At 35.6% G+C, this 15,746-nt stretch overlaps 1 protein-coding gene across 5 annotated transcripts in view; it reads left to right on the forward strand.

Moving 5' to 3' along the window:
* LOC105256567 (insulin-like growth factor-binding protein complex acid labile subunit) overlaps positions 1-15,746 on the forward strand; it is a 91,843-nt gene that overhangs the window by 12,127 nt on the left and 63,970 nt on the right. For 2 of the 5 annotated variants that reach the window (XM_025408966.1, XM_025408963.1), the window contains exons 1-2: positions 1,210-1,861; positions 2,737-3,240. The exons of 1 other annotated variant lie outside the window; for it this stretch is intronic. Coding sequence is in view for 2 of the 4 variants with exons in the window: in XM_025408963.1 (XP_025264748.1) it covers positions 3,192-3,240 (49 nt within the window). In the remaining 2 variants the exon portion in view is untranslated. Of the gene's footprint in view, positions 1-1,209; positions 1,862-2,736; positions 3,241-15,746 lie in introns of those variants that run through there. 2 more of the 5 variants (XM_011266601.3, XM_025408965.1) reach the window with 1 other exon arrangement.

Consider the following 15,746-nt stretch of genomic DNA (forward strand, 5'->3'; position numbering starts at 1 on the left):
CATGTATTATGATAAATAAGCATATTTTGAATAGGATGTGAAAACAAGTTTGATTAAACTTTACTAAAAAAAAACAAACAAAGATATTTGGTGTTGTTATCTCGGATGACATTTGAAGCGTCAGACCTTGCTTAATATGTATAAAGTTTATTGATTTATGCATTTCGAGATAAAAAAATTTATTTAAAAAAATTGTCGCTCTTGTTTCATTTTTTAAACGCAATGATGATTACGTATTTAACAATAATGTTATAAATTTTAAATCAGGGAATAATTTATATGCTATAAGTAATAAGAGATGATAAAAAAAGAGACAAAAAAGATAAAAAAGATAAAAAAAGACTATAGATAAAAAAAGATTTTGTTCTCTTTTTTAAATATTATTAAAGTAGAATACATTATTATTGTGTACATTATTTAATGCGTTTTATATGCCTGAAGAAATAGAGAATTAATTATTGCAATAAATATTCAAGCAACTAATGACTAATGCATTTTTTATCTCTTTTTAAATATTAAAATGTGCAACGTAATAGGATATTGTAATATTATTCACTATATTCTCTATATATTTTTGATTAAAATTAAAGAAAAATGAAAAATATAAATGCTGAAACATTGTAATCATTATTTTATTTAATAAAAATTTATAATTTATAAATATTAACATTATTTTAGAAGTAAAAAATCAATGTAATCATTATAATAATCTGCGTGTAAAATCATTACGTTCATAAACATAATTATGTGAAAAATAAAAGCTATAGTTTTTTCGAGCATTTAATTTTCGAGCAATTAATTTCTCCTTGAAAATACATGAAAGATCCGAAAAAAACCATGAGGTAGTTTATTTACCAAACATTTATTTACCAAAAATATTCACTGTTTATGTACATTTATTGACAGTTTTTATCGATAATTAAATGCGATACACATCATTATACATCCAATCGTCATTTTAAAGAAAATGATACGATATACACGAGCATTCAAACTCGGATTGGTCCTTTCTAGAAGCTTCCCTCGCGAAAAACAATCGTTTTGAGAAACACTGATATTCCTACGACGCCACCATGTCCTGCTGCCCTAACGTACGAAGCGTTTCTCCCCCTCGCGCAGGAAGCCCTTACGCAGGAGCCGGCTGGCGGTGGCACTAGGCTCAGGGACGCGTAAACTACGGCGTCCGTGACACGAACGGAGTCGTGAGGGTGAAGCGTAGCTGTTCGCGCAGTCGAGCGTGGGACTTGGTCGGAGCAAGTTGTCTCGTTTTGGCGCATGCTCGCTCGCTCGGCCTCGCCGATCGCATTGTTTCGAAAGTCTTACGGTACCTGCGAAAGCAAGCCTGTCGACAGGCGCGCGCGAAATCGCGTTATTCCGCGTCTAGTGTCTTTGTCTTTGCCGAGAAAATCGGGAGGAAAGCCGAGCGCGAGTCCCGAAGAGGCCGCGATCTTCAGAGAGAGAGAGAGAGAGGAGGGGGGGGAGAGGGAGAAAGAGTTCCGATTCCGCGAGTAACGCTTGCAGTTGCGCGCGAGACGCCGTCGAGGTAACCTCGTGAGATACGACGCTTTTCGAGAGGAAAGTTGACACGTTTTCGTGGAACTGATTAATCGTACGATCGGAATTATCTTGGAGAGATAACGAGAGACGCGAGCATACGCCTAGTGATTAATAGAAACGATATAACCTCTTTCGAGATTGTTTCGGGACGTGTTGCACGTGTGTATCCTTGAATTTTTGTGTACGTATATTTTTGTGTACGTATATTTTTGTTTTGTGCGACGCTTTGTTTTTTTTTGCCCTCTCCCTGGAGTTTTATTCTGGATGGTGATATTGACCGCGAAAGTGCGTCGACGATCAAACGGTAAGTCGAAAAGTTGTTTTTGCACGTTTTTGGCGCAATTCTTGGTAACTCGACGGCTATCGATTTTCGATTACAATTCCACTTGACTAAATATTTTCCGTTTTCTTCTTCTCTTATTTCTATTGTGCGCGGATCGTAAATTATTCCGATAATTCTCGCGCTGGAAATGAAGTCGGGAGCACATTCGAGGTTTATTGGATACGTCACGGAAACAGAGGGAAACGTAGAAAAAAAAAATTTCTCACAGCCGTTCTCTTCGAGTCGCTCCTCGCGAGGAGATTGATTCGCGATTATCGACTTGGCCCGAGGCCAATTCGCAATTCATATCCGCGCAGGGGTTTCTAATCGTAAACTTTCGATTCTCACCGGAGTGAATATCGCGCGGAATCAATCGGCCAACTAAACCGCCTGAATTCGCGTCAGACGTTCTCGATTACGAAATTTCGTCGGGAACTCAATCTTCGGGCCGCCAACTTTTCGCGTCCGTTCGGCAACTACGGGAGCTTCGGGAACCAGGCTTTTTCAACTCCTCTCTTTGGGTTAAACTCCGGTAAACTTAATTTCCCAACTTCCTTCTCTAGAAAAACAAGCTTTTCTAAGGTTCCTCTTTCATCAAACGAGAGCTTGTCGAGAGAGTGCTGGGCGACAGGGAGCGAAAGTTTCGATCTAACGCATACTTCACTTCGATAAAAAAAAAAAAGAAAGAAAAAAGACCGAAACGGTTACCGATAAGAGATATATTTCTGTCGTCGACCAACAATTTTTTTTCACTCGAGATTTCTCGTCGGTTCCGCCGGTTGAAGAACACTGGTCGAGACGAAGCAGGGGAGACTCGTCCTTTTTTTTTACTACGCAGCGCGTCTGCCCTTGAACAGGTTGAAGGAAGAGGGGTTATCTCGGCGAAGCTACATAGGACGATTCATACGATACGACGGCTTCGCGGAATCCGCGCGGTCATGTGATGCAATTCCCCGATCCTGCTCGCCGCTCTCGCTAAGGAAGGAAAGGAAAGGCCGGCGATGACGGCGCGGCTCTGAGACGGCCTGCCTTACCTCGCCTCACTTCACCTCGTTCACTTGCCCCGCCTCGCCCCGCTCTCACCTCGCCTCTGGCCAAGGTAACGTCGTACCTCGCGTTTCTCATCCTTACCGGTGATTCTGGGCGCGTGTGCGATTCTGGGATGGTGTGCGTCGTTGACGAACAACTCGGCGGGAGCAGCCTGTAACTTGTGGCAACAGCAGCTGGTGGTATCCGCACGAGGGAAAGGAAAAGAAGGAGAGAGGTAGAGAATCTAAGAGAGAGAGAGAGGGAAAGCTTTGTGAGGCCAGCCATGCGGCCCTTTGGAATATCCTCGAAACGGTCCGCCGTCAGTAAAATAGGTAAGCGCACAAAGAACTGTTAAATAAAGGCCACGATCCCGCCTGTCATTTTTCGGAATGAATCCCGCATCGCGTGAATTGCCGGCTACACAAGTTTTCTCTTTATCGTAAACTTTTCGTTATGAGGTAGATCGTTGTATACGTCGAATTACAAGCAAATTTCACGGCAAAGCGGATAACGATTTAAATAATTAAATAATACACGTAATCTTTTGCTATATTATTTTATAATTTCCATCAAAATTGCCCGAAAATGTGTTTGCGTTAATAATTAAAGCAAGCGTGTGAATGAAATGCGACGTAAATATTTTCCATAAATTTACAACCGAATAAATGACGGTTAGAAATTAGTAACCGGTACGATCGGGGAATCATGAATTATGAATATGCAATCGCGGCACACTTGCTTTGCAGACGCATATCATAAATAATAAACAGATAAATATACGTGTATATGTACACACGATTGAAAACAAATTGTATTCCATGTATATCGAGTTGTACAATTTTTTTTCAAAAATATATGCGAGCAAATTTTATGAATAAATCTGAACAAGTACGTGTATTATTTAATTTTATTTTATAATTTCAATCAAATATAAAAATCCAAATTCAAAATTTATTATTTATTCATACATGAATTCAACGTTATACGTTTTGTAGGAACAATGTGAAATTCAAATGTTCCCGCATCTTATTTTATGTGCATTTGCAAAATTTACATTTAATTAAAAATCCATGAGCTTTGTCCATTGCACGAACACTTACCTCGGAAAAAGAAACGCGTTTTTTTCGAAACGAATCGACGGTAAAAAGAAAGCGATGCGTCTTCGTAAAGGACAAGTGACGCGCAACGTGTACAACGTGTACAACTCTTGGTGATTAAATGAAAAACCGGGATCGCTGTCTTCTCTCTTGACAAATCGCATCTTTAGAATGAGATCGGCAGAATTTAAAAAGATACTTGAAAATTACAGAGCGATTCATGATCGAAAATAATTAGCGAGATAATTAATGATACGAAAAGTAGATGGTATATTTGGAACTTTTTTTTTATTATCACAATAAACGTGAGAGATAAAAGTTCTTCAATACTATATAGCTAAATTTTGTGCAGTTGAATTTTTCAACAATTTATTTTCTTCGACAGTAAACATAAGAGATAAAAATTTTTCAAATGCTACTAGTATAACTAAATTTTGTGCCGTTGAATTTTTCAACGATTTATTTTCTTCGGCAGTAAGCATAAGAGATAAAAGTTTTTCAAGTGCTACTAATATAGCTAAATTTTGTGCAGTTGAATTTTTCAACGATTTATTTTTTTCGATATTTAATAATTAATAAAATCGAATAAATCGTCACGATTCAACGACTCGCGCTTAAATTGCACTTTACGAGAAATGGAGTGCTCGCTAAAAAGAATTTAAATAAACTTTGTTTCGAGACACTTTTCCGCCAATAATTTACATTACGAAAACCCACATTGTTTTTCTTTCTCTTTCTCTCTCCCCGCCGCGGAGAATAAGCGCATTTAATTTCGATCTCGTTTGGTAAACTGGATATTCTGACGTGCGCCGAACTCATTCCGGAGGTACGAAATACCTCGAATTGTTTCCATCGACGTAACGAGATTGCGTCAACCATTGCGTATCTCAATCGCGCCAAGTCGATGGAAGTTGCACGTAGATGACGTGCCCGTCGACTTGGAGCGCGAAGTTATGTTGTAATCTTCTTACACCGAAGAAACGTCGGAAGTTGGTCTGTGCCGCTGGTCGCGTCAATAAACCATTAACACAAGCGTAAACTAAAAGCCGTGCCTTTATGGAAGCCGCAAAACGGGCGCTGGGAGAGTCGAGTGACTTTTTTTACTTCCGATTTAAATTTTCTCGAAGGAAAAAAAAACCGTTGTATAAATGAAACACTTTGATGATTTAGCCGATTGTTATTTCGCGCGACTGATGTTTATTTATAAAGCCATACTTTGCATATGTTAAATGAACTCACTAAATTTGTCCATGCATAAACCCGCAAAATTAGTTTTTCATCTAATCAAACTTCCCATCTAATCAAATTGTTAATTTGAGATAATCATTCTCTCTAAATTGAATTGCGCCCGAATTTATTAATAGACATTTATAGATTTAAATAGATTTAAATAGATTTAAAGATTATAATATCTAATTTTAATTATTATATATTCGGGTTATATTCGAATGTGTTCGAAATATCTTTTAGAAAAATAGACTTAAAATTAGAGATTTTCTTTTAAATTTCTATATTTGTTTATAATCCAATCAATCTCCTTCGAAATTGAATTCTTTGAACCTGAATTTAATGACGACATGAAAGTTAACGAGAATACTATTTTGCAAAAAGACTACATCAAAAGCAGTATCCTTAAGACGATTTAAATTGCCTTTATTATGTTTATTCCTTTTTCACCGTCATCTTAAATGGTTCGATAATTAAATCGTAAATTACTCGATGCTTTTTACAAGTTAATTAAAGCGTCATTTACGATTAAAATTTATCAATGTTCCGTAATGTGTATGCGTTTATTATCTTCGTAAATTTGGTCTTTGAATGTGATGGCCATTTCTAGTTTAACAAATAAAAACATTCAAAATATCTTTGTCTTCAAATAACCCGTGATTTTACGCGTAAAAGAATGGAAAAATATTTTTAACAATCATTTTCGAGATTTGTTTCCCTAAATAATATTATTTACACAAAGCGCGCAAATTTCCATTTAAAAGAAATATAAAATATATAAATGCAAAGTGTAGGATTGCGGTGTATTAAAAAATGAGGAAAATATGCAAAATTTTCAGATAGTCTCATAATTTTTACACTGTTTGTGTTGCATGTGTTTCCATCTTTAATCAATCTAATTAATACGTATCTATTTCGAATAGTTGCGAGCGCAATACGAAATGAAATAGAAACCGCACATCGACACGAGTAGCTAATTATCGTGTGGAATCCTTAATGAATCTCGATGAATAGCATCTGAATATTTCCACCTCGTTCACATGCTACACAAGAACCTTCAAGGGAATGAATATTCCTACTATATCTTCTCTCTCTCTCTCTCTCTCTCTCTCTCTCTCTCTTACACATAATTTATTATTTCCAATACAATTCTGTTACAAAGTCACCTCATATACTATAAATGCGGGTCATTTTAATTCAAAGGAATACGCGTTTATCACTATTTAATTATTCAACCGTTCATGATGTAATTCTGTCATTTTTGAAAAATAATTAATTAATTTATTCATTTATTAATCATGATGCATGTGCGCAGATCGTTTATTAAAGTATTAATATATTATCATAAGTTATTTCGATCGTTTCACAGAAAATTCGAGTGTGTTATTCCGCGATAATTTCTTTTGTTGTTTGAATATTTTCTACGAAAAAAACGTGCGCTCTCATAATTAATAAAAAGAGAGAATACTTAATTTTTTAAAATGCGATTCTTGCATAAAATTTTTCACGTTGTCGGGAAAGCCGGGATCATTGTGCCGCACGGCTAGGAAATGATTTTCACATTCGTGTTGGTGTAATTGGTAGATAAATGCAGGTAATGCATGATAATTAAACCGCGCTTCGTTGCGTCACGATTAAACGCGAACGATCCTTGCGCGTTACCTAGTTTCTCTCTGAAGAGGAGGCAATAAAAACGCGACAAGAATTAATCGATACGCTTCATATTGTTGGTTTTGACGAGTTTAATGGTTCTCTCTCTACCTCTTTTCCGCCCTCTGTTTATCATCGCATGTTGTTATTGCGATTTAGTCCCGTCGAGAAAAAAAAACGTGATAATTAACGATTCACGACAATTCCGCATATCCGCTAATTCCATAATTACGAGATGTTCTTTATCGAGATTTCTGTTCGCAAATTTGAACTCGAGACATATCGCATAGAAATATTTGATGCGCAATCTATCAGCTATGTATTCAACGTATTATTGAATATGGTAATTCAATACTGATAGTGGATAATGCTGAATGAAATGGCTTGTTACTAGGAACGTATATTTTACATAATAAATATGGAAATATAGGGAAAAATTATGATAAAATTAGCATTCTATCTTATACTTATTTTTTTCTTTTTGCTAAACCATTAAACTGAATGTTTTTATTGAGATAGTTAAGTTAGGTATAAATTGCTAGAAATATATATATATATATATATATATATATATATATATATATTTCTAGCAATAATGAAACAAAAAAAATAAATAAAAATCAAATCTTTAAAATCTTTAATTCTAACTATATATATATATATATATATATATATATATATATATATATATATATAGTTAGAATTAAAGATTTTAAAGATTTGATTTTTATTTATTTTTTTTGTTTCATTCAACATTTATTAGCCTATATTCGGCTACTTTTCGTTTTTGCACGACTTATATTCTATTTATTAAAAAAATGTATCGTTAAAATATAATAGGAATATATATTGATAGAAATATATATTCCTATTATATTTTATTTAACGATATATTCTTTTAATAAATAAAATATAAGTCGTGTAAAAACGAAAAATAGCCGAATATAGGTTAATAAATGTTGAATGAAACAAAAAAATAAATAAAAATCAAATCTTTAAAATCTTTAATTCTAACTATATTACATTCTACTAATAACACTAAAGATTAAAAAGCTTGAGGAATTGAATTAATGATACTGAAAAGATGAGATTTGATCTTCATTAATTTTACGTTATTACATTAAGGGATGTATGCTTCTATATTGTCACGTAAATATCTGAAAAACATTGAGTTAATAATCTCTACACTTGATATATGAAGGAAATTTCATGCACTATAGTAATAATATTTCATAATTTTATGGAAGAAATAAGTATTCCCAAAATTTTTTTTTCCTGTATAAATATCTTCGAGTGCGCGATATTTATTTTTCGGAAAAACATTTGAATATCTTTTGGAAAAATAAAAGCGCAAGAAATAACATTCAAAAACTTCAATCTTAAATCAATGTTTCAGCTTAACAGGAATAATCATACTTTATTTTCAAGAGAATTCTCGTTTGCGGTAAACAATTGTTGTCCCAAATAATTTTGTGCCCCGCCATTAATTTCTCCGAGAGAATTGTGTATTCGTATTGAAAAAAAAAAAAAAAGATTTATACATCACGACTAGTCCTTTTCCATAAATTCATGTGTCGTCCTTTCAGCAAAACAATGCGTATCCATGCGTAGGTAGCCATATCGAAACGCAACAGCGACAGCATATCGAACCCGATAAAAGGGCAGCGTAACCCTGTATTATCCGAAATTCGCTGTCTACGTCACACAAAGGCAACGTAATGCCGGCGATTGAAATCGCGTCACGCGGTTCTCGCATCATCTCGCTTGCCGCTCTCGTTTCGGCGTCCATCCATCGCTTGCCTTTCCGTTCACGAGTTTGAGAGGGCGGAAATAATTGCTTTCGCTGCATTGTGTGCAACGCGATCGTTCCTTCTCGAATCGACGAGGAAAGGGATTTTTCTTTGAGTACGAGTGGCAGGGCTCTGCGGGTTACATTGCAGAGAACGTCGGTCGCGTATACGAGGCTGTTTTGATGCACCCTGTACGTCCCACCCGTTACGTTGCACCCGTAGGTCCCACCGGAGATGCAACCAACGTTTTCTCATTTCGCGCCGAGGCTGTTACACGCCGCGAAAATTTCTCCCGCGTTTTTTTCTCTCTCCTTCTCCCTCTCTTTCTCTCTCTTTGTAAAAATTTCCTTCAACGTTTAATTATTCCACGGACCCCCTAAAACATATCTGGGACCCCGACGCATACATTATCACTTTTTCGCGTAAAAAGGAAAAATGACTCACGAAAAAACACGAGCCACGTAGATTCATGAAATTCGAAAACAGAATTTGAGCATTTTTTATGATACAATATAAATAAAACATAATGTGATAAATTAAAACATAATGTATGCGAATCTAGTTATTTCTTATAACAGGCGAAACATTAATAATTCATACTTCGCTCGAGGCAAAAAAACAAATTGTCGTGCGTGCATAACGCTGTACTATAATATTGATGAAAAATTATCGATAAGAATAGCAAAAACGTATAATGAAAAGTTAAAAATATATCAAAGTATCGTAATATCCAAATATCTAGGTGAGAATGCGGTATATTTCGCACTAGTCGTTTTAACGTCTTTTTTAGTCGCTTATAATTCGGATATTGAACATCCGTTTTAGATATAGATGTACGAAGAAACTTTTTTTTTTTTTTTCGACGAATATAAATACGTTCCGAGGGAAACGCGCTCAGATTTTAAGACCTGTACGTGCGTACGATAGATGTGGATCGCCGAGGAAGTTGGCCGCGGAATTTCCGCTAGTTTAATTTAACTTTTCTTCGATGGGTTAAGCGCGCGCTAACGAACAAATTAAGCTTCAATTTGCATGCGGGTTCGCGATCCGCGACGACGACGTGCTCTCGGTTGCTCCATTTTTTTCGATTTTCTTTTTCCTCCCTTTTCTTTCCGCAAAGCGTAATTGCCAATCACGATTATCGGGCCCTTTGCAACGCGCCGGACTTGCCGTAATCGGCGCGAACACGTTATTTAACGCCGTTTTCGCGCTCTATCGGGCCATCGCGAATGCAGACAGGCGTGTCGCCCGTATTGCGATTCTATCGGTCTCTTTATTATTTTCTTCTATCGGGCCGCGAGTTCTTCGATCGTCGCTAAAATCGATAAAGCGATCCTGGGAACCGAATGGAAGAATCACGGCTCGAGATTCCTTTTTTTCGATAAATGAGTTAGTCGCATCGAGTGACGAGAACTCTATCGATCGACGCGAGATTCATTGTTGGTATCCAGGTAACACGTATGGCGAACAAGAGAGACGATTTATATTTAGTTTTCACCGCGAAAATTGATCTCGTTCCGGTCATCGTACTGCGGTTTTCACAATCATATAGCGGTTACGCTTTTTCAATAAGGAGCACATATGCGCATCCCTTCATTTTCGTGATGAACGTATTCAACGACACATGCTGAATCGCCTCTAAATACGGGAATTTGACTCTGATTACTATAATACAGCATTTCTTTCATTGCGAGGCTTTCTTCGACAGAGATCTGTTGCAAGTTTTATTAAATATATTCTGCACTTATGTTAAATTTCATCTCTTTACATCGAAATACATATATTTGAATACATAATATTTGAAGAGAGAAAAGGTACAATGTACGTACATTTTATTATATTAATAATTTTAATATTCACGTCGAGAATTAATTAAAACTAGGCAAAATTATAAAATGTTAGTGGATAGTACTTCTGTTTTTCTTGAAAATTAAAATTGTCCGTTCGTGCAAAATATCAAGTATCGATGAAACACTAAAAGTTCTTCTGTATTTTCATACGTGCAACAGAGCATCGCAATATTCGCGAATATTGTTAGTAGCGCTGAATACCACGAATTTTTTTCATTCTTCGATTTATTTCTTTATTATTATTATCTTCCTTATCATCCTGCGTAAATGTTTAAATTATACGTCGAAAAGCGTGCACAATAGGGGCTAAAAAAATATTTAAATCGCTATCTATGTTGATTGCTATTAATGTGAAAACATTGAATCCCGGCAAATGAGCGCGGTTCGCCATAATTTTCACCTAATGGGCAATTATTATTATTACTCGGGGCGCGCATTTTTTTACGCCCTCCACCTTTCGCAAAAACAAAAAAAAAAGGATTATCAAGCGGTAGTTTTGATGTTCAAGCGTTCTGTGAATTTAATCTTGCATTATATTATTCTGATGAAGAATTTAATTAATTCGTTTGCAATCAACGGATAACAATTTGTTACACTTGGCACTCGCGATAAAATGCATTTTTCTCATTTTACGCTCTTTCTCCCGCGTTCCGCAGTGTTTTCAAACGAGCAAAAATTACTCGCGATACGAGCATCTCTCTCCTTCTCCCTCAAGGAGTCCTTCGAGGTACGCGAGTTTAATTTCGTCGTGAATTAACATCACATTTCGCGACTGATACTTGTAAAAATTTCAAGATTTACAAAGAAGCTAGAAAGGATATTGTGTCTCAGAGATGTCATTTTTTTTGCGCGGATATTTCTCTTCTTTTGCGCGGAAGGGACACTTTTTGCGAAACTATTTCAGGATGGGAGTTGAGCGGAAGAATATTAAAAAACTTTTTACCGAAGGCATGTCGTCTGCATAAGAAATGTGCGATAAGGATTGGAAGGGATGAGAAAGATCGAACTCCCGTTCATTCTAAACATCAAAGGCGCTACTCAACGATACCAATAATATCGGCGCATAACGCGTGTAACGTTGATCATCAATGTACTCGAGTACCCGAGTTTACGTATCTCATCGTGCAGCGCATCTCCAGCTCTTTACGCGGCTAAAACGTGATCGCCGGGAAGAATCAATAACGCTAACCTCCGTGCTTCGCGAAATAAAGGTAACTTGAGGAACGTTGATTGCTATATCCGCGGAAAAGAGCCGCTAGGCGAGGTCTGGTAAGCGCGTATATCATGAAAATATCGCACGAGGGTTCGATAAGCGAGAACGAGCCATACTAGCTCCTCGTGAAAGCAACAATCGGATGCTGCGTATATGGACCGGTATAGTATGTACTTCTTCAATAACGAGAGAGCCATTTCCCGAGTTATAGTTTCAACAATCAGTTATATGAGAGCTTTAATCTCTTCCGTCTCTATCGTCTTTTAAAACGAACCTGAGTAATTTACAAATAACTTTGACAACAAAGCAAGATATAGTCTCCTATTTTTCATCTATTTTTCTGAGTACTTTCGAAGCATGGGAGAGCCCACTCGTAGCCGTTAAATATATATATATATATATATATATATATATATATATATGTACTTTGAACTCAATAGTCTTACGTGATTGATTAGCGTCCCGTTATTCATCTCTGTCAAATTTGAAATAATAAAAAGTTGATTGAGGCAAGAAGCGAAATTTCTGCGCGATAATAAATTGATGCGCATCAATATGTATAGTACAAGTTTCGATCGCGACGGTCATTTTAAAGATATTTCAATTAAAATTAAAATGTACATAAAATTAAAAATGGCCTTCAAGCTGTATACATGTATATTTGAATATTTGTCGTTTAGAAAAGGAGAGATGAGACTGATTGTGAATCATATCTATAGCTAATCTTTTAATAACCTCTTACTTGTTAATAAACTCATTTCCGCCCGTTTGTTTGATTGACAATTTCTCATCAATATCACATTTCCATTGTAAAATCATTCTATTGTATAAACAAATTCTTCATATCGTAGAAAAGATATATACAAGAGATTTCAACATGAAACATCATCCAAACAACTTTTTTTCTTACCTTTATATCATTTCTACTTTTATTTTAAATTCTATAAAATTAATTTAGATCTATAAAAGATCTATAAAATTAAAATTAATAATTATAATATTATAAGAGATCTATAAAATTAAAATTAATTTAGTTAAAGTTTAAAATGAAAAAATCTTATGAATATTATAGTAATGCAACGCGGGGATAAGTTAAAATGCAGTTTGTAGTTTATTGAATCGTGTATGTACTCGAAAAAAAAATTAAAAAGATTTTATTATTGTTTTTTAAATATAACGGAAAAAATATGCATTTTACGCCAAAGCCACTTTTGAATATAATTGAAATATTTTTTTACACGATCGAATTAACTTTACAAATTACTTTTACAATCGTTTAAAAAATGGCAATGCAATTTCATACTTCGAAGTGCATTTATTTCTATTAAAGCGCAGAGCTCGCACAACTAGGATTATTTTTAGCAGTAATACATAATACAATTTGATATTTATTTTTAATCTCTCTCCTGTTAAAGATACATGTTTGGACGAAATACGTATATACGGATGCATACGAAATACAGATATTTATTTCAAGAATGAGAGAGGAAAAAAATACGAAAGAGGCAGAATTTGGTAATTATGTAGATATACGGAGCCCCTTCCGATTTCAATGATTTTCACATATGTTGTCAAGATCAACATTCTGAGTAATGTTATAAAAATTTTAGCCCGCGCTCGTTGTTTCTTAATAAGTTATAGATAAAAAAAGTTTTATTAATTTCATAAATGTATACGTACACACACATACATTTATGAAATTAATAAACCCCACGCGCGCGCGCGTGGGGTGGGAGAGGAGGGGGGAGGGCCTTCGGCCTTCAAACAATCATTTTTTTTTCGCAGAGTTCAATTAGTATATATTCATTGTGAACACTTCGCAATGCGGTCCCTACCGGCGGGGTGGTTGGGGGATTCAAAGGCATCCCCCTCCCCGCACGCGCGTATATGTGTGTGTATGTGCTTTTTTCGAAATAATGGCTACTATGTATCCTATAAATGAAAATATAAATGATTCTGCGACGTAAAATTGTATTCTATTCATTAAACTGTTTTGGTTAATAATTTATTAAGAAACAATGAGAGAGGGCTAAAATTTTTATAACATTACTCAGAATGTTGATCTTGATAACATATGTGAAAATTATTGAATTATCGAAAGTGGCTCCGTATATCTGCATAATTACCCAGATTTTTTACGCGCTCAAATTGGACATTCAGCGCAGAATTCAAAATGCGCTATATTAATTATTGCACCGCGACAACATTGAATCGCTTGACATTAGACTAAATAATGCTCAGTGCAAAATGTGAGGATATGAATACATATCTTGCACCGAATTACAATGTAATCCGTTCTACCTCGCGACTCAGAGAGGGAATTGCGATTCCGCGAAATTTGTTAACCACGAAATCTATTAAAGCGAGATCCGTGTAAATCGCGCTACCGCGAATAGAATTTCGCGAAGAAATAAACATCGGTATTGCGTTAATTTGAAATTAACATTAAGCGGGTTTCGTGCGAGTGGTGATGAGGTATAATGCGGCACGTAGCCTTTTATACCGGTGTTTAATTACGACCGCATCATCCCCGAGTTTTCGCGTCGCTAATTACTGCACGTAAATTGGCGCAAAATTTATTTCGCTGTACCGAATTTACGGCGTGAAGAATCGGGATGCGTCTCTGTAAAACAAGCATCTGCTTTTCGCGAACTTTCGTGAAAAAAAATCGCATCGCTTTCGTAACTTCATCTTATTAATTAATTCATCCTTTTTTGCGAAAAATATCATCGAGCCTTTTGTCTGTCGAATTTACAACATCAAATTAGGTGTACTATCTTAATTTGCACATGTAGTTTTGATAAGAGGATAATGTACCACGTCATCTTTGCGGATCGGAGCATCTCTTCGTTATATCGTTAATGAATAATTATAAAATTAATTTTATTAACAGTGACCATTTCCGCGATAAAAGCGTTCGCTGCCATTATGAGTGCGACTGCCATTAAATCGGAGAAGCAATAATGAGGGTTACGAGCGGATTTTCGAAAAGCCGTAAATTTAATACTCTCGAATGTGCGCTCATTTGAATTAAGCCGTATGGGCAGACGTAGCCCGCCTCAGGATATGATCCCTCATTGGCGGTTCGCGGTCTCAGAACCGCATTTATAGCACTGGAGTTCTAATATATATGCGCATAGAGGAATACCATTAAGCCCGAACGATTCGATTTCGATAAAATGTCATTGATTGAATGAAAATTGCTTTCCTTTGCGTAATACTTACGAACAAAAGAAAATCGTAGAGGATTTTGAGAAATATAAGAGAGACGAATATAATAAGTTATTCCATATAAACAAAATATTTGTTATAATTATATAATAATAGTTTCAAATTACATGTAAAATGTATGGAAATATTTTAAGCGAAAGAAAATAAATTATATAATAATAGTTTAAAATTACACGTAAAATGTATGGAAATATTTCAAGCGAACAAAAATAAATTATATGATAAGTCTTTCGATGATAGATTATATTGCAAAAAATATATCCAGATAAACTTGCATAAACAATAGACGTAAAATTACACAATAAATATTATTTAAAATATTACATATTTACGATATTATATATTTACATTATTTATTGTTCGTGCAATTTTATCACTTTTACGCTCTTTTTGCAATGTGTAGGTGAAGCTTTCTGATTTTCTGCATTCTTATAACGATGCAATATCAACTCATCGATTCGAGAGTGGCTTTTCGTGATACGCGCTCGTTGGTTATTATTCTTGCGCGTGTACGCGAAAAGCTCGATATTACAAAACAATGATCGTCATTAAAACAGCACGGTGGATGTTAATGAACGTTAATGCTGGAACAACACGCGGTCGACGCAAATCCTCGCAATGCTCTCCAAACGACGGGGATGATCATTATGTTGTTTTCCTCGGGGAAAACCTCGATGTCGGGAGAAAGGAAGGGGTAGAATAGTGGCCGGCCGCATTTTTCGCAGAAAATGGAAGCATTTCTCTCTTATTGCTGGATCCGGGGAAGAAGCGCGACGACGG

Source organism: Camponotus floridanus, unplaced genomic scaffold, assembly GCF_003227725.1.
Source record: "Camponotus floridanus strain SB8 unplaced genomic scaffold, Cflo_v7.5 scaffold24, whole genome shotgun sequence".
NCBI classification, from domain to species: domain Eukaryota; kingdom Metazoa; phylum Arthropoda; class Insecta; order Hymenoptera; family Formicidae; genus Camponotus; species Camponotus floridanus.